This window comes from Gouania willdenowi, chromosome 3 (genome assembly GCF_900634775.1).
Source record: "Gouania willdenowi chromosome 3, fGouWil2.1, whole genome shotgun sequence".
Taxonomy (NCBI): domain Eukaryota; kingdom Metazoa; phylum Chordata; class Actinopteri; order Blenniiformes; family Gobiesocidae; genus Gouania; species Gouania willdenowi.
This window is the reverse complement of record NC_041046.1, coordinates 12,400,582-12,420,729: the sequence shown is the minus strand read 5'-3', so window position 1 is coordinate 12,420,729 and position 20,148 is coordinate 12,400,582. Positions and strand designations below refer to the sequence as shown.

The following is a 20,148-nucleotide window of genomic DNA, read 5'->3' as shown; positions in this document are numbered from 1 at the left end:
CTGATTTGAAGAAAAGTGCTGCTATTATAAAGTAGCTATATGTTACCGCTGCTTTTACAATTACACAGGAAGAATTGATCAACGCACACATATTAGCATTTCATACACATTACTATCTAGAGCTACACAATCAAACCAGTACCTTCTTTCTGAAGCTGTTGTGAATTCATTTCCTTCTTAAACTTGGGATAAATCACATCCAGACATGGCTGTAGGTTGTAAATATTTTATTGTAAAACTTTCCCACCTTAAGAAAGGTGCTGCTCAGAAATGTTTACTGCTAAGTGTTCACAAGGTGAGATCAAGAAAGACCTGAAACTATAAAATCACCTCTGCTTTGTGTACAAAATATATACGCTATGTGGGTGTGTTTATATTAAAGGCATTTAGAGGCAACACAAATCTTACTGCATGATTGTATAATATATATACATTCTTCATATTCTGGCTTAATTTAACACTAAACGACACTTAATGGCAAGTAACAAAGACAAGGATGGTCACCTTTGGCACAAGTGATTTGTTTCTGAAGTTCACTTTGTGCATCTGTATTGAGCGGAAATTAAAGATGAGGGAGAATTAAAAGCTGCTGGTTTAAATCCCTGCACGTGTTCACATTCATTCAACATCAGCATCTCAGCTTAAAAATGCCTCACTGAATTTTGAAGTACATAACATAGGTAAGGAAGACCTTGCCATGAAATTCTGAAAGTGACTGAAGTACTGGGTGTAGTCGGAGGATATAGCCTGGCTACTGTTTAGTAATATTGAAAAATGGATTCTATTAGTTTCACTCCAACAAAAATGTAAGCATCACATTGTAACCTGGATGTTATGTTGAGGTAAATGAGCTGAGAAAAATCAGTAGTTTTTAACAGTCTTGACTTGTGTTTACATGAGAGAATGTGGCCTAAAACAAATTTCCTGCTATTTCTTAACAAGCAGCCTAAACATGGCACAAGAAAATAAAATAAAATGCTGTTTCCAAACTGTATCATCATTATTGAGGATAGAAATATCTTCCAAGCCTTTAAAGTGTGAATGATCGTGGTACCATGATCAGGATTACTGATCCAGATAACTGCCAATATCTGGGAAAGATTAACTCTGAATGATCTTACTAACAATGTACTCAACAGGTAAACAATACTAACCGCTTATTGTAATTGTACATTTTTGACCGCAACAATGATAGGCATATGTAAGTATTTCATTTTTCAGACAGCTTGCACAATTTATTAAATTTCCAAAACAATATGCATTAGAGGCAAAACGCAACAGAAGTTGACAGTTTCAACCTCAGAATGTTGTCCTGTTAAAGGGTCCTTACTGGTGGTAATCAATAGCCAAATATATTAATCGATGCCTTGAATAGACACTTATAAGGCCTGTTTGCAAACAACAAATAGACAAATGGATTAAATAAACAAATGGCTTATTATTAAGTTGCTAACATTAATCAAATGTTGCTTGGATTAAACCTTTGTTTTTATTTGGTAATTTTGTTTTGAAGTAACCAGGTTACTTTTATAACAATGGATCATTGTTTTCCAAAGGTGAAAAAGAACCTCCCAGTTCTTGGGATAAAGTAACTAAAGCCTCAAACTTGGTTTTGATTGGCTCATAAAAACATCTTGAAGATGTTACAGGTGGTTTCACTTCATAATTCCCTCAGAGGATGGTGAGCAGGTGTGCATGTTGAATAGAGAATAAAGTGTTTTGGACAAACTGCAGGAATTAAATGTTGACACCAGGATCTGACAGGTTCTTCATAGACAGTGGCACCAGTGTGAAGGCAGTAATAAAGACAGGGGTCTTTAAAGGTTCTTGGCATCAGAGGGAGAGAGTAAAAGAAAGGGTGGGGGTGGTCTCAGGAAAAGTTCAATAATACAATCTGAAGTGGGGGAAGGGAACAGGACAGAGTGTGGAGAGGCGCTTCACTTCATTTAAGCACTTGATCCCAATGTCATCTAAACGGTCACAGAAATATTTGAAGTGTGGTTCCTGCAACCATGTAAAAGACCCCCTGAAATGGAGAGCAGAGCAAACAGCCTGGACTGACCCAGTGTTTATTTAGGGTCTTAATAACAGAGCCACACTTCAAGTACCATTCAAACCAGACCAAATAAACAAGAGCTGCTTAAAAGCAAAACAAATGCTTCAGTATCAGCTTACATTGGGCCAGTTTGGACTATAGGTTTTCATTCAGGAATGGGCTTCTTGAGTGAGCACCAAAATACTGTGAAATGGATCCCAAATCCTGCAGATCTTGGTTCAAATCCCCCAACTAGATCTGCTGAAATCCACCCATTGTCCTCAGGTTAGATCCTGTCACGTTGTGATGGATCCCACAGATGTCAGAACAGTATTCCTACCATAGACAGAAGCAGGGCTGTAACATAGCTGGATATCCTAAGGGGAAAAGAAGAACTTTCAATGTAAACCTCCTCTCTGTCACTTTTTGCGTCATAGTCTTCATCCTCATAGATGTCGTCCACGTCAGGCTGATCTGAAATGACACTGTGGTCTCCTATGGAACACAGTTTGCTCATGTTCTCCTTCACTACCTCACAGAAAGGCCTCTCCACCCCGTCACACACGCAGCGGTTGAGCAGCGCACCGTTGGGGATGAAGAGCATCTGCTGGATGGTGGCTTTGCACTTGGAGGAGCACTTCCGGCCATTGAACAGCTGTCCGCAGTAGGACAGGTAGGCCGTGAGGGAGGTGTGGCACAGGCTGTCCTCCTCGCAGCGCTGCCGGGCCTCCATGCAGCCGATACCCCCGGCGTCGCTCGGGTGTCTGCGGGGGAGGCACGGTTCTACGGCCCGCTTGGCGCTCTGGCAGTCCCGGTCCTGGGCGCAGTCGCAGGTCTCCAGGTCGGGCCCGCTGCGGGTGTGGTTGAGTCTAATGAGGGCGTTGATACAGTGGCTCGGACACTGTATTCTCAAGCCCCTGATGTTCCCTTCACAGGCTGCTAAGTACTGGTTGTAAGCCAGGTCACACTCCGGTTCGTCGTGGCACCGGAGAAGAGCCTGCCAGCAGATCAAATGGGCTTCCAGGGCCACCAGCACCCATGGAAGAAGGGCCAGTGCGCTACACCAACATCTCATGCTTGGAGAGATGACGTGCACTTACTCCAGCAGCGCATTTTGTGATCACCTTCAAATGGGTAAATCCTTCAGTCTGTACGCGTAAAAGTAATCCACACGTGCTTTCTGCATCAGAATGCCTCGATTGCGCACCGAATTCCTGTAATGTGAAGTTTCCTCCTCTGTGGGGAGCACTGGCTCTGGGAAGGCATCATAATAGGGACACAAACACAAAGCCACTCGGTGTTACTGCTCAGTGTGATCGCAGGCTGACCGTCCACAGCTCACATCTCCTCTGTGATCTTGTTTTTACCGTCGTTACAACTCCCATGGTAATTTCCTGCACACCGTGCATTCGTTCCGGTGTGTTTTCAGTGGGACGGGTTGTTACTCTAGTGTTTTGTCCCGCTATGTGCGTCTTTGTCCCTCTTCTGGCTGTAACGCTTTACGGTCGACCGAGCATTTCCCCACACCACCCCTCCTTCTGTGTTTCCACAGAAAGAAAAGTTTTTCCCCCACTCCTCCCTCCTTCTTTCTCATTTACAATCCCGGCCAGCGATTGGTCCTCAATGGGGATTCAGAGACCCATTTGTGGCCTGCAGCGGCAGAGCTCCGTGCGCCAGCCCTAAAACTGTATATGGAGACATGTTTTTAACTTTACCTGTGCCCTATGTTGCACATCATCACCAAAAAGTCACTGCACTGCATCTCAAAACAAAGAAATGTCCATGTGGATACAATGCATCGTCTTTCCAATGCATTCCTCTGTATAAAGCTCAGGCTAGATCAACATCGCTCCACTTTGGAATGTGGAATAACAGCAGAAGAGAAACGTCTGTGAGCACCTAAAATGTCTCGGTAATTGTCCCCCTTTCGGTCCCCTCCCCCTGCCTGGATTGATGGAGGAGAATGGGAGAGAATAGTATTTTCTGGCCCGTTTCACCCCAATTGTGTCAGATTGGCCATGCAGCCCCATGTCTCTGCAGGCTGAGATTGTTCACGCACTGCGGTCAGTCAATAGAGTTTCAGCGACTATACACTTTACAGCTATTCCTTTTTATGCCACACTGGAAAACTACAACAGCCATTTAAGTTTTTTTAAGTGACAGCTACGAGATTATATATTACTAATTATAAAAATTAATCTTTTCATTAACTAATAAAAACTTATATTTTATTCACATGGAACAAAATCCATTCAGAATTAACGTGATCATACTGTATGTCTTAAGCATTGATCCCATCAAATCTGTCTGTGTGTTTACAGATATGATTATTATCCTATATCAGGTGGATAAATGGCAGTTGCATCTCATGCTTTATATTTTAGTCGACTAAAATGTTTTCTTCCTCTTTATGCTGTCTTCCTCATTGAATGAACAAAATAATCATTTTTGAGTTTTGGGGTTTCAAGCTGAGAAAGTGGCCCCTGTGTAAAGTTCAATTGAGAGTGTTTTTGGCTCCATCTGGTGTTCAAACTGCTTTTAGAGCAAACACACGTCGCCCATCCATTCATTTTCTGACCCGCTCCTATTGCTCCTTTTGTCAGGGTCGCGGGGTTCTGGTGGAGCTCATCTCCAGCTCTTATTGGGTGTTGGGCGGGGGTACACCCTGGAGAGGGCGCCAGTTAATCGCAGGGCAACACACACACACACACACACACACACACACACAAGGCAAGACTCACTAACAGTGTTTTTGGATTGTGGAAGGAAGCCAGAGTATCAGGAGACAACCCATGTAAGCACGGGGAGAACATGCAAACTCCACATATTGTTGTGCATTACTATTACAACAACACATCATCAGTACGGTAAAACCAGGACCTTCTTGTTGTGCAAAAGCAAACATGTGTGTGATAATAACACGAAGGGGGCAATTTAATAAAAACATCTATTTATTATATTTAAAACGCAAAAATTACAGAAATACATTTTTAAAGGATATAGACACAATGAAACAAATCAAACATCCAGAAAATGAAATGAAACGGTTGGCCTTGAAGTTGTTTTTATGAAGAAAAAATACCCCAGAAAACTCCACAGGATGACAGCACAAAACGTACGGTTTTATACTATACTACTACTATTATTGTATTTATTTCTATCACATCACACATACAAGGCAAAACGTTTGCATTATGGCTTCATTTCCAAACATGTATATTATTGTTTGTCTCTGTGACTAATGACTTATTGCAACATTTCCTCTGCTTTACATTATTAGAATACAATTAATATAATGTTCAACTACCATATCTATGCTGGATCAAGGATAAACCTTTGTTTAAGTCAGCAGTAGTGTGGCTCCTATAGTGTGGATTACAAAAGAGAATTGGTCGACTAATTTCTTTTTTGTTTCATCAATCTGCAAAGAGTATAGAATATCTCACTGAGAGCTTTAAAAATGTTTTGAAATAGAACCTAGTTAAAAAATAAACTGCAAAGGGATGGATGTAGGATCCTATTTTAAATTGAAAAATGTATCGCATTCTGTATGAAGGTAAGACACAATGGATAATGTCTTATATTGTCATACCATTCAATATTAAACCATTGCAGACTGATCAGTGCAGTATAGGCCCACACACAGCTGCATTATAGGAAGCACTACCAACAAGAAGACCAATATTTTGTTTCAGTGTGAATCAACATCAATAGACACATCACATTGTCTATACAACACAAAATACACCAGCACAAAACAGCTACTGAAACATCTGGCGGAGTCAGTAAGATGGAGGTCAAGTACAAGGTGTTAAGACAGTCGTATTATGAGACAAGGGGAGTTGATGGGAAAAAAGAGCTATACTTGCTATGGGCAGCTTAAGCAAAGACCAGAAACCTTTACATCATACAGAACATAAATATTTTTGTGTAGGCTCTGTTATAACATTTTACACATTGGCCAACACAATGCAGTTCAGTATTCATGTTTAATTTGTTATCAACAAAGGCTTTGGCTCACGATTACTACAGTATTCACACTTGTTTCATTTCATCTGCCTTTGAGTGATAATACACTTCTAAATGCAGCATAGAGTACAACTGATACAGGTTTAACATTAATGCTAGGTTACATTTGGGAAACATAATAAACGCACTTGACTTTATATTTTTCCACAATCCAAATTATAATAAGAACAACCGTCCAGTCTTTTAGCAAGACACTATCTGACAAAACAAGAAAATCTGCCAAGAAGAACAACAGCTAAGGTCAGTGTTTGTAAAAAGCAGCTCACACACTTTGTGGTTGGAAAGAAGTAATGCTAAAAGTCAATGACACAATAAAGTTATAGTTAAAAGAAGTATTTATGATGTGATGTGATAGAGCAAAAATAGTAAAGCTACTTTTGACAATAACAGACCTTAGTGTTGTGAATAAAAACGTCCTAACTGCAGGCTTTTTCGTTTTCTATACACTAAACCAAGTATAGTAGTAAGCTGATGGTTCAGTTAGTGAATTTTGCTTGACTTTTGACTCAAAATGGACACCATATGTAGCAGATTAGATATTCCGCTAGACTCAACCTATTTACTTTTTAACATTTTATTTAGAAATAACTGCTAAAGTATAAATATCAATAACTACAATTCACTACAGCAGTTAGCTTGTTACAACTGGTAGGCTACTAGCTATGCTGAGATAAGAGAGGGACACATTAAGAGAGCAGCAGCATTAGTCACATGTTAGCATTAGCTAGTTCAAATACTGTAGATACTTAGCTAGAGCAAATTAGCACCCAGATAGCTACTTTGATGATTTTCGCACAGTTACTACCCAAAAATAACCAAAAGTCTTAGTTATTCTTGTGTAGAAACATTGTCAAAAAACTCAATTAGTTTGAGTTAGTTTTGTTATAATAATTTACCACTTTGTGACTTGACATTGGTTTAATAGTTTCATTCTATTTAGTAAATCATTGAATCTCCCCTCTGGGGATCAATACAGTTCTATTCGACTCTAATAAAATGCCTCAAATTCAGTTTAATGTTTACCTCTAAACCCATTACTGTACATTGACTTAAAAAAACAAAAAACAACCTGCACTGTTCATTTATTGTATTTTTTCTCATCAGTTGTGAAACAAAGATTCCCAAATTTAAACTAACAATTAAACCTGTATTGATACATTAATCAGCCACTGCATTATGTCCACCTGTCAAATATGTATAGGTCCTCAATTTGCTGCTCAATAAGCAACAAACTGCATTGCACAGTCATTTATATCAAAACCAGACTAACCAGATGGTTTTTGGGGCCACTTTAATGCACTTCAATGACTTGGGTTGGTGATAAATGTGTAGGTGTTTCACAGATTTTCCTATGTGGATGACTTCATATACTGTAGATATACCACTGGAAACCAGTGTTATACTTCAAAAGAGCTATAGTTCTGCCATATGATAAATGGTAAATGTCCTTGGAAGCTGACTTAAATCCTGACACTTGTCTATTTTTTTTAACTTCCAGTACAATAGTCAATCACAGCTTCAAGTACCTAATACAACCCATCAAATGAAAAATGTAACCAGTGTTCTTCCACTGGCAATAGTCCTGTTTATATGGCTTATTTGGTGCGTGTGTGCGTGCACGCATACTTGTGATTTGGTGTAATGCTGCAAGTTATTTTACTTTTTCTTATCTGGTCAGTTTAGTCAGAGAGGGCAAGGAATGTTGGGAGTGAAAAATATGATACATCAAACAAATGTTTTTCAGAGGAATCTGTCTCTTGGGGGAAGAATCATCTGGAAGGTTAAATGTCATTGAGAGAAGCTACAAAGCTACCGTTTTATTTGTGCATCAATAAAATCCTGTGAAATATATGTATGACATTCATGGCCTTTTTAGCAGGGAAAGGTCCATTAGCAAGAAGAATAATTTTCTCATCTTAACATTTTCGTGGTTTAAGTAATTTTCCTTGTTGGTAGAATGAGTATTAGACATCACTTAAGGCTACTAACTCAGAACTCAGCAAGAAGGGAAAAAAAAAATGTTTTTGTGGCCCTGTCAACTGACATTCCACTAAAGCAATGAGAAAATGTCTCCCCCCAGAGCAGCATTGTCTCTGACAAATATTTGCACAAGGAAAAATCTCTAATCTCCTTGGACATCAAGTTAGCCTGATCACATGAGACTGCAGTTTTCCGTCTGCTTTTTCAGGTCTTCCAGGGTTGCCTGGGCTTTATCCTTTAACTGATCAATGTCGACGTTCTGGATGTTGGACAGCTGGCCCAACACTGACTGCTTGTGCGTTTCCTCCTGGTTGTCCTCAGCAATCATCTTGGCAAGCTCAGTGGGCAACTCCACATCATCTCCTGCCTGCTGGATCTGAGTCTCATCTAACTCATTCTGAGGAGATAAAACACATTGACAGAGACAAATACATGCCACAGATCAAGCAGGATATAGAGTCAAAACATGGTGAACCCATTACACAGTATATACCAGTGGTTCTCATCTGGTCTGGCTTTGGGAGCAACCATCAGACCCGTAATAACAAGCTTTGACTCAAATTGAAGAACATATTTACATTTTTAAATTTCTTCAATGAAATGATAAAATACAGTTTTAGAGATGTATTATAATATATTGCAGCAGGTGATGCTACAGTTGGAAAAGTTCCCTTAAATGCTCAGCTATAGCTGCCTCTTCATCTATAGCAGCACTAGGTAACACAACATAAAGAACAATTCCATCACTTTCAGGAGCTCAACAATAATGTTACATAAGGAATGTAATTAAGGAGGAATTGTCTTTTGAGCAGCATATGTAGCTCAAAAGACACACCCACTAAAGCATGTGTCAAAGAATTGTTATTAAGAGTGATCAAAATATCTTCCAAGCAATTAAATTGTGAATGATCATGGTACCATGTTTAAGATCACTGATCCAGAAAACTGCAAATTCAGTATCTGGCAAAGATAGTGGTTGCTGGACATTCATTTAGATGATTAGATTTTCCTCAAAGTACTGCAACAATGTTCAACTTTTTTAACTCATTTACCTTTGGTAGTCTGTATTTATCCCGGAAATGACTTCTCAAGGTGGCTCTTTCGGCTTTCTTCTGGGCAAAATGAGCTTCTCGTTCTTGTCTACAAGAGAAATGTGAAAAAATGTATTCAATGCCACCCAGGTTTTTTTTTTTGTTTTTTTTTACTGATGTATGAGTAATTAAAGAAAAGTGGCCTAATGTAATGGGACAGTGTTATTTCAGACTAACAGACCAACCATTGAGAAATTGGTTTCCTGTTAACTAACCCATTGCAGACAAAGGTCCATTTTCAGAGTGGATGCTCATGTGTACCTGACACTTCTCCAACCAGCTCTGTAACTTTGAGGGTTGATACAAATCGTTGCTACAAATGTTTACAAGAAATGTGCCAGTCAGAGATGTACAGTTGGTTTAATTTAGCTTATTTGAGGCAGATGTTAAGTAATATATTATAGAATTTGACTCATTTAGTGGGGGGTTACAATAGAAACAACCACACTGGCTCATTTTAATCCTCTAAGCAGCTGCTTGCTACTAAAAACAAAAAAACACCCCTCAGAGCTCTGTCATATGAGAGCGTTTTCCTATGTTGTAAAATTATTAGAGATTAACTCCACAAGGAAATAAATGACAGCAGTGTTTTCCACCACCATGTTTCATTGCATTTGCTATAACAACATTGTATGGCCTATGCCAAATCTTGGATTGCCTGGACCTGAGCACAGTTGTGTGGCATGCAAAAAGTCAACAGTGTGGGGAGCACCAGATGCAGTGCTGGCCAGGGAAAAGATATATAACATCAGCCACCCCAGATACAGCCTTTTGATAGGGAATGCAATTTGTAGTAGAGAACAGTCGACTCCACTCTGGGTTTAAGAGACAACATTACGTTTACTTTTCTCTGCTCCATGAAGCAATCCTTAATTAGCATTAGGTAAGTGTGGAGAAAACTATTTCCAGGGTTCCATCTCTGACTTGAACAACTGGCATGTCTGTGGTACCTCCAGCAGAGGGCAGGCAATCTCTCACCACTTAAAGTGACTAAGATATTTATGACTTCACTGTAGCTCCTAATTGACCCCCACGAATTGTCTGATCTGCTGAAATGTCACAGAAATTGTGAGCTAACAACATAAAACGATCCCTTGTAAACTAGCTTGCACGGCCCAAGGCCAAACATGGCCGCGGGTACATGACCTACCAAATATCACAACTTGTCAAAGTTTGGGATAATAGTCAGTGGTTACAAAAAGAAAACTTCAAATTTTCATCAAAGCAAGACCTTGAATGGGAAGGGTTTCAAACTCATTGAGTTCAAGGCCAATTACGGAGCATTTTGATCTCACATGGCCCACACATTGTTGTATTCTAGTTTGCATGTATAGGCACTTAGAATATTCAAGCAATATATCAGTCCCTGCAGGAGCTTCACTTTAACATTTCTGATAATTTTTTGTATATTTAGATGATCGTTATGGGATTGTTTGTGAAATATTGCAAGATTTTTGAAAATAATGGAGTTCTCTTGGCCATTTGTGACTGTAGTTGTGAGATATATGTGCACAGCATAACAGCAACCGTTGCAGATAATGAGCAATTTCATTGAATTTGGATGGACTGAGGTACCTACTTAGTGATTTGGTATTTTACACAATGACTAATGTTTTCTCTGTCATTTTTAGTTTGTCTTGCGACCAGATTTGGATGCCCTAAGGGCTGTATGTTGAGTTTGCCCTAAAGGGTCAGATCAGCAGATGTATTTATACCCACCGCAGGTCAGGGTAAACACTAAAACAGGAGACCCTAAAGCATGACTGGTAACTTATTTGTGATCAGTGTGTCAGAGGAAGGTCATTTGAGTGGGGATGCACTGAGCTGTCAGTAGAGCCTGAGTTCACTTTGTATTAACATGAGGAGGTCACACACCAAAAGGCACGAGAGGCCGCGCTCACTTGCAACCAATGAGAGAGGCTCTGTTTCATCTCAAGGGCATCAGATGACCAGGGTTGTCACCGTGGCCCGGGCACTGAGAGTGATAAAATGTCTGCATGTGACATGTTTCTCGCACACACACCCCCACATACATAAACCTATTCTGCTTTAATCTGAGCATAAGGGTGATCCATGCTCCTGCTTTGCACCACTGACTTATAACTCACTTCAACTGAAGGTCACGTTATGACGGGAGAGGGTTTAACATCTCACCATGCCTCTTGTGGGCTGAGCTGAGGGTTCATATGACGACAGTCAGGCGCTCGCCTGCTATACACTGTTAAAATATGGGCACCAGGAGACAATGGTGTCCATTACGTGTGACACAATCAAATACTTTTCTGAAAAATACATAATGTGAGAAGCACATCATTTGTCTGCTGTGCTGTAATTTGAGAGTTAATATCAAATATGGTACTTCTGGCCCTGTTCTGATGGAAAGGCCCACCTAATCAATAGTGAATTACTGTGGATTAAATGAAGCCTGTTTGCCAAATGACCTTGCTCGTGGCTCATATTGTTTTTCATTGTGCTCTGGATATATACACTATAATCAATAAACAACAAGTGATGGAAGAATAACTTCTAAAAATTGATTTTGCAAGAAGAGCATGGGAATGGGTTGGATGACAGCAAATGAATAAATGAACATAAATCCTGAATAGATAAATACATTTTATAATCAGGGCAGGTGTCAAATGCAGAAATGTGTTAATGTGATAGTTAAAGCTGACAAAAAAAAATGCTTTGTATAGTGTTAAGGATTTTCTCTTTAGCTTAAGCACCACTTTATTTAATGCCCAGTTTGACTCATTAGTCCGTCGCACGCACAGAGGGGACATTTTCCGCCCCAGGCACCAACCCTTTTGGATAAACGAACAGACGATTTTCAGAAATTTCTGAACTAAAAGCAGTGTGACATATTTAGAAGAAAATGACAGCCACGAGAGCTCCCAGGGATGGAGCATCAGCTGTGCGCGCTGCGCTCCTGCACTGATGCGTAAAAAAAAGCGCACGGCGGAGAGCTCTCCTCTGTTCACGCACAAACACTCAACAACGCATTAATGTTAGATTAATGTTTATAAATATTGATTAAAAACTCCGACATTTTTTCTTACTTTTCATCTTCTAATTGTTGTTGGTACTGCTCAAATTCCTCTGGAGTCATCCCCTGCGCGGCCGCTTCAGATTTCTCCCCTTCGGACTTTTCCTCCGCCAGTCCTCCTGTCAGGTTCTTCAACTGTCCTCCTACCACGTGTTTCACCATGAAAGCCATGGCTGCGTTTTGGAGAGTCTCTTTTGTCGACTGAAGACACCAAAAGCGTGATGCGCTCCTTAGCAGAACAGTGGAGACGGCTGGGATTGACCGACTATCTTTCAAACCTCACCTTTTGGACGCTAGAAGAGAGCGGTCAAACCAGAAAACCTCCAAATGGTCCAATAATCCTCCCGAAGGTGGACACTTTCAGCACTGACTCCCGGACAGCTCCACGACAGACAAGGATGGAGAGGAGGCTTCATTTATCAGTCAACAAGTTTGGCTCTGAACTCTACCAATCCCGTTACTGCGTCCGCATCCACCACTCCCTCCACCCAATCCCAGCACCACCACCGTCGGACTGGCTGTGCGCCTGGCTCGGGTAGCACGGGATCCCGTGATTCGCCGTCTGATTATAACTCACGACGGAGTCAGACACAATCCCAGCAAGGAAACACGTGACCAGCCTTGGCTTCATTTTCTCTGCACACAAAGAACCAGATTTCTATCCACGGACTGATTTCAGTTTAATTGGCCAATCGTTAGAAATGAGCCACAGTCTTATCTGTTTGCTTGATTCACAAACTCAAGCTGATTTAACACGAGAAATAACTCACGTGTTCATAAAAATAGTCGTAGACCCACTGTAATTTTCATCACTGATTTAAATGAAACACATTTTTAATTTTTATTAACCCTGATCTTTGGTTGGAGACTAAAAATGAAGGTCTATCGAGTGTAGAGGGGAAACAAAATCACACACACACACACACACACTTCAGATGAATCATAGGTCTCCAAAAATAACAAGGTAAACACTGAATGTGCATCCATCCATCCACCATTGGTGGACTTTGTAAATCCAGCTGTTGTTTACCCCTTTGTGAATTAATACTGTTTTCTCTCACTTTAAGTTTAAGATAAGAAAATGTTTGTGCTGAATAATTCGATTTCAAAATTATAGTTAACAGGATTCAGGATTGAATTTGTTTATTATCCTGTGCACAGTAAATAAACATGTTTCCCTGTACAATTAAATTCTTACTTTGCTCTTCCTCTGGATACAAAGAAAAACAAACACATTTGAAACAAAAAATAAAACCAAGCAAAGAAAGAAAAGTATAATAACAATAATTATAATAAAAGTAATATAGTTATACTGCATACGTATAAGTTAGAAAAAACAGAATCACCAATTATACAGTGTATTGTGTTGGAGAATGAATGGAGCTGAAGGTGAATCATGCTCAGATTTATCAACTGTTGAGGAGTCTGATGGCTGAGGGAAAGAAGGAGTTCCTCAGTCTGGTGGTCCTGCATTTGACACTGCTGTACCTCCGTCCTGAGGGTAGAAGAATAACCAGTCTGTGTTGGGGGTGGGTGGGGTCTTTGATGATGGAGGCAGCTCTCCTACTTAGATGTTCTGCAGAGAGGGGAGTGGAGTCCTGGTGATCTTTTATGCTGTCTTCACCACTCTCTGCAGGCGTTAGCGGTCCATGGTCGTGGTGTTGCTGTACCACACGGTACCACACTGTGATGCATCTGGTCATGATGGACTCAATGATGCAGCTGTTGGGGAGGACTTTTGGTGGCATGTCAAAATTCCTCAGGAAATACAGCCGCAGTTGGGCCTTCTTTACCTTATATGTGGTGTTGAGGGACCAGGTCACTGATGTGGACCCCCAGGTATTTGATACTGCTCACCCTCTCCACTTCCTGCTCCTGGAGAGACAGTGGCTGACGAGAGTTCCTCTCCTTTATCATATCCACCTTCATCTTGTCCATGTGTTCTCCTCACACCATGTCATCAGACTGGCCCCTCCCTCCTGTAGGCTTCGTCTACACCAGTGATTCATCCTATCACCACGGTGTCGTCCGCCAACTTCAAGATGGTGTTGTTCTTATAGGAGGCAACACAGTCGTGGGAGAACAGGTTGTAGAGGATGGTGGGTTAACTCAAACTGGCCAATTCTGTTGGTTTTCTGTATAGGTTTGTTTTGAACAGCATCCTTCTTCTCGGTCCTGTATTGTATTATTCCTTTATTTCCTCTTATCACGCTAACTGAATTTTAACATGTCTGTACTATAATAAAGTGAAAATGGCCAATCAGAGCGCTGTCCATTAATTATCCAATTAATTAATATTGTATAACCCTCGATTTTACGCATTAGCAGTGTTGGCAGCTTCTTGCTTCCTGGCTTTTTTTTTTTTGCAGCAACAGTATTGCATTAGGCTTGGATTATGGAATTTAATTTTATGTGAGCATACACGCATTCAGGTTAGAATCACCTGTTGATAACCAGCTTCATAGTACAGCTGCTCTGGGATTGCAAATATATGATTAGGTGAAGCTTGCTAACCGAGAGATATCCCAAATATATTTACCCAGCTTCATAACACAAGACCCTCAGGGTTTGTTTGGAATGTCTACAAAAAAAATTTCTTAATAGAGTAACGAAAACCCAAAACCATTTTTTTCTGCTAAAAAACAATGTATTTGGTTATGAAGTAGTGTTGTTGATTGATCCTAGTCCAACTCGACATTTTAGTCCAATTGTTTAATATTGGCGTATTTTGTTGTAAAAATGTAAGAGTGACTGCCTTCTAAGGGTTGAAACCAGGCTCTTACAATTTAATTTTGCTATCGATTGAGAATGGTGGTTTGTGATGTTGTAGTGGCTTCTTGTATCACAAACTACCACAGCTGGCCCCACCCCTGCATATAAAAGAGGTATAGTGAGCATGGTAGTTAGCATAACATAGATTGTTCTTTGGAGATTTTATAGTGTAGAACTGGGCGTGTCTTTACTGCTCAAGGAGCCCGCCCATATTTGTCTGTGCTTTATGGTTTCATTGTCTTGTCTTTAGAATCAGTGATTTGTGAAAGTACTGTATGTATGACACTACATATTGTATTTGTGTGAACACAGGTCAAAGTTTCCTGCTCATAAATGAGTATGAATTAACTTATTATGTCTCTGATTGTTTTCAGACATTCAATAATAATAATGCTAATATGGGTAATGGGATTTGCTGCTTTGATTTGCTTCAAGGTGTTTCACCTCTTTAGGAACAGGAGTGTCGCATCCTAGTCCTGGAGGAAAGTAGTTCTGCATGTCTTGGTTTACAGAGAGTTGTTACTAGGCGTTTTGCAGAGTGGCTCCTTCACCAGACTCCAGTGTACTGTTCAAGGACTTCAGTCCTCTAGGACTGATTTAAGAGATGATTTTCAGTTGGTGTGTTAAAATGCCATAATTGTGTGTTACCCTATTTTGTTAAGCTTGTTCAACACTTCAACAGTGCTGTCGACTAAATCCAAAGACAATTTTGACTGACATCATATATACTCGACCCTTGAAAAGAGGTCTCATTCAACAATCATTGATTTCAACCTCACTTGTCTTTCTCCTTCTTCTGTTGGTCCTGTGTGCAGCATCTACAAGTGAATAGTGAATGTCAATGTCTTCCGCTCATCAGCCTCTCTAAAGAATTTTCTATGCAGATGCAACTAATTTTTGTGTTTTTGATTGGAATCAACAGTGTTCAACCTCCATCACTGGAAAAACAAGATCTCCTATGCTGATAGGCTGGTTGTTGAATGACGTAATATTCAGTTGAGAAAGCCTTGTTTCTAAAAATATGACCCATATGTCTGGGAGGGTGAAGACATTTTCAAATTGCTCTCTTTCTCTCTCTTTTTGTGATATTCTTGACATCCAAAGTGTGAAAAGCAACTTTGATCACGAGTCAACAACATCAGCATCCTGATCCTCACAGCAGCCTGACACCCAGCCTGGCCTACTTTTCCAGTCCCTGTGGATCAGGAGAGACAGAGTGGCGTCTCGATGCCTTTTTGTCAGTGGCTTAGAGAAGCCTTGTTAGCTCTACCTGCTTCGTCTGGAAAGAGAAAAAAAACTCCTTCAACTTCAAAGCTGCCACCTGTGAATAAATTGAAACCTAACACAGTGAATGAGATCAAAAGTGTAATCTCTGTGAAATTGAATAGAAAGAAAAAATTTGCCTTACCAGCATGTTTCAACATCGTCTCATATCCTTTCTGCTTTTGATATCCACGCCAAAAGGATGTGTTCTCAGCTCAGGCCCCACACACTGTTTTTATGGATTATCACTGAGCCCTGACTGCAGGTGCACAGAGGTAGCTTTGAATCCAAAGTGACATACTCACATTTATGGTTAACCCTTTCATTTCATGTCATGTAAGTGAGCATGCCAACACCATGACACATTTGTCCAGGGCTAGGATGAGACACTCCTGCTCCTAAAGAGGTGAAACACCAAACCTAAAACTCACTCATAAACAGTTTTATTCCCATTGATGTGAGTCATTGTTATGAGATGACTTGGTGCTCTGAACATTCAAAGCAGTACCAGCTGAAAAATTGTAGCTGCTGCACAGCAATGTTTGGGGCCAGACTTCAAACGCCTGCCACCAATTCTGTTATTAAGACAAAAATCCAAAAATCTACATATGATTCATCAAGACAAGGCGGTCATTTGTTTTTGACAATGATTCATTAGCTCCATAAGTGAAAAACTGATGTTTAAAAATGCCATTTTTGCAATGATTCAAATCGTTAGCATGAGAGCAAATTCAAGATGCTGTAAAAATAATTTCTAATCATTTATAATGAAAAGGCATTTAGCAAGGATTTGCAAGTATGTCTTTACATTACCCCGTGACCCTGAAAAAGAGCAAGCAGATCAGAAAATGGATTGTGCCTGTCTGACAGCCCATAAATTCACAAATATGTCCAAATTGTGAGAGAAACGTGTGTTCTAATGTCAGACGGGCAGTCACCAAACCCCTCAAACAACTAACTGCATTAGTCTAGCCAACCCCCATGCAGCAGTTTGTTTTTACAGCTTTTTGCTAACTTTGCAATGGCAAAAAAGAAAGTAAGTTGGTAACAGCCTGTGATGTATGTATTAATCAACAAATTAAATAGCTGTCAAAATAATAAAGTGTTCGAAAAGTAAGTAAAGTTATAACATATCATATGTACTAAAGAAGCAGGTCAAATTCAATGTAAAAGGTAAGTTAGCCCATACTTTGTTAAGCATTTACCTTTACCTATGGACAATAGACACAGTTGTTGCTTACCTCTAAGTGTTTATATTACTGTAAAAAGCCCTATACGATTCATGTCAGTGATGCTTTGTTACAATATGACTCCCTCTACCACGGATAGATTACAGACATGAAGACAAGACAAGACGTGATAGAACAATTTGATAAAATTTTACAAAACAATAAATTAATATGCATTACTGTAATTTTTTTTTCAAAGCGAGAGCAAATACCTTTAATATAGAGGCAGTACTTGAGTATTTAGCTCTGAAAAAACAACTTCAATAATTTATGCTCACAAAAATAATTTGTATAAATCTTTCTAAAGACAGTGGTTTTGAGTAAACATAATTCAAGTGACATCCACAGAGTTGCATGCAGGAAACCAAATGACCCCTTGTACCTGTTTAAAAATAGGCTGGTGTTATTGTTCCCCAGCTCGTGCGTTAGCCTGGTTCACTTTACAGCCGACTCAGCTTTGACCGATGTGTCACTGTACTGTGAAAATCAACAGTTTATTTTTTGTTGACGCATAAAAGCACTAGGGCTGCCAACTTTCAGAAAAATAAATACGGTAATGATAAATAAGGGGGAGTCATGAAAACATATAGTATCTGTTGCCATATGTTGATTTAAATAAAAGAGAGCACTTAGCATACTCAAAAAATATGCACTATACGCACAGAAAAAGATAAATAGTCAATACCTATTTTCCTGAATTCATGACTATAGATTGAATTTAATATCGAAATAAATTCAGTACTGGTACCAAAAGACAAACAGACAAACAAACGTTGGTGAAAACATAACCTCATTGGCAAAAGTAATAATAATAATATTTTTAAAAAACTCAATTGAGTTTAATTGAGTGCAATTAAATATGAAAATATGATCAAAGAAGTACAGAAAAATCTTTTTTTTCTTCTTAATAGTTTTCAAACTGTCTAAAAAAGTGTTTCAAAATGACGTAAACTGGCTTCTGTCAGTGTGAAAAAGGGCAAAAGGTTTTGTTGGGGCGCTATATTCCCACTGACTTTTAACATTTGTCCCTCAATTTAGCCAAGAATGCCCATAAAAACCTTGTTCCACAGGCCAAAACTGGCCCTGATTGTTGTCAACTTATTCTCTGGAGCGGAAAGCGCGGTGTGCACCATGCCAGCTCTGGCACCCACAGACGGCGGTGCTCGTCACAGCTACCTGAAGCTGCCGAGCAGCGATACATCATGGACCGCTACTTGGTTCAGACCGGATACCCATCCAACAAAGTGAACCAATCCAAGTTCCACAAACACGAGTACAGAGATGAACCCATAGCATCGATTATGAACTGGAAACTCAACTAAAGCTAACTACGCTACGCTAACCCACCGACACACAGACTGGGCTAAGAGCTAATGCTAACCACTGCATACAAGGAAAAGACCAAGTAAAAAGAACACGTCTTACTGTCATAAAGCCACAGAGAGCCACCAATTTGGTTATGATCAGATTTAACACTTGTATGGAAGAATAAAAGCTAAACATGTCAGACATTGTGTGAAATAAATATTAGCATAATAATAATGTCACTATGCATCAATCCAAACTTGTGAAACTCAATATTTTTAAATTGTATTTCACGTGTTCACAGACAAAGCTGGTTCCATTAGACTAATGTAACTATTGAGATTTTTACACCTAAATATACTGAATGATTAAATCATCAGCATAACGTGGATGGCTGTTCATCATAGGAATGGGATCCACACAAGGTTCCTGCTGCTTAACAGAAGGTTTTCCTTGCCGCCATGATGAATTCATGTTGGGTGTGGGATACATATGTATGTGTATATACGTATATATGCATATGTGTGTATCCATAAAATGAAGAGTCCGTCCTTAAGACGGCTCTACTGTAAAGTGCCTTGAGATACCATTGGTTATGATTTGGCGCTATACAAATAAAGATTGATTGATTGATTGATCTGGTTTAATTATAGGAAATCAGAGATATTTATTAACCATAACTTTATGTAACTCGTGTTTGTAAGGAACCTGTTTACACTTTAAGTTGGGAATTGTTTTATTTATTTATAGTTTATTTATCATTATCGTGATAAATACCAGAAATTATCGGGATATTTTTTTATTTTTTTAGTCCATATTGCCCATCCCTAGTGCTTTACCTGTAGAAGCACAGTTTATGTTGATTTAGCTTACAGTATTTGTAAAAAATGGCAGCTAGCATGCTCTCAAACTCCCAGTTTAGGATGATGAATACAGGACATTTATATGCACAGAAAATCCAAGGAAAAAATGATCAGGTCTGTTTTAAACTCAGGAGTGAATCTTCACAACTGGAGAGCATCAAGATGGCTTTCACCCTGTCACACTTACAGCTTGGTTACACTTGATCCTCTGGGATTAGGAGGCTGTGTGGGATTGGAAGATGGTTTCTGTATATAATCACTCACACTCTGTGATCCGCAGCAGCTGTGTGTTACACCTTTGTTTCTTTAGACAAGCAATTAAAACTCATCAAACCAAAGTTCCCTCAGGACAACAATGTTCAGATTTAGGGAGATTTTAGATTCACACAGGCAGAGACGATGCCATTAACAAGTTAAGAAGATGCCTGTTTTAAGAAAAGTGTGTGTGTGGCGCCCACTTCATGACATGCCAAAATATCACATAACAGTAATCTCATTACAACTGAATAGTGTTCAGTGTACTACGTGCCAAAGC

At 39.6% G+C, this 20,148-nt stretch overlaps 2 protein-coding genes across 2 annotated transcripts; both read right to left on the bottom strand.

The window, feature by feature from the left end:
- Nucleotides 1-222: 222 nt before the first annotated feature.
- LOC114456913 (growth arrest-specific protein 1) lies at nt 223-3,572 on the bottom strand. The gene has a single exon (XM_028438985.1). The coding sequence runs from the start codon at nt 3,108-3,110 to the stop codon at nt 2,358-2,360; it is 753 nt and encodes a 250-aa protein (XP_028294786.1). The 5' UTR covers nt 3,111-3,572; the 3' UTR covers nt 223-2,357.
- A 1,396-nt stretch (nt 3,573-4,968) lies between these two features.
- cplx3b (complexin 3b) lies at nt 4,969-12,730 on the bottom strand. Its single transcript, XM_028437847.1, has 3 exons — nt 12,195-12,730; nt 9,097-9,184; nt 4,969-8,441 (listed from the first exon to the last, which is right to left on the bottom strand). The coding sequence occupies exons 1-3, from the start codon at nt 12,350-12,352 to the stop codon at nt 8,217-8,219; spliced, it is 471 nt and encodes a 156-aa protein (XP_028293648.1). The 5' UTR covers nt 12,353-12,730; the 3' UTR covers nt 4,969-8,216.
- Nucleotides 12,731-20,148: the final 7,418 nt, after the last annotated feature.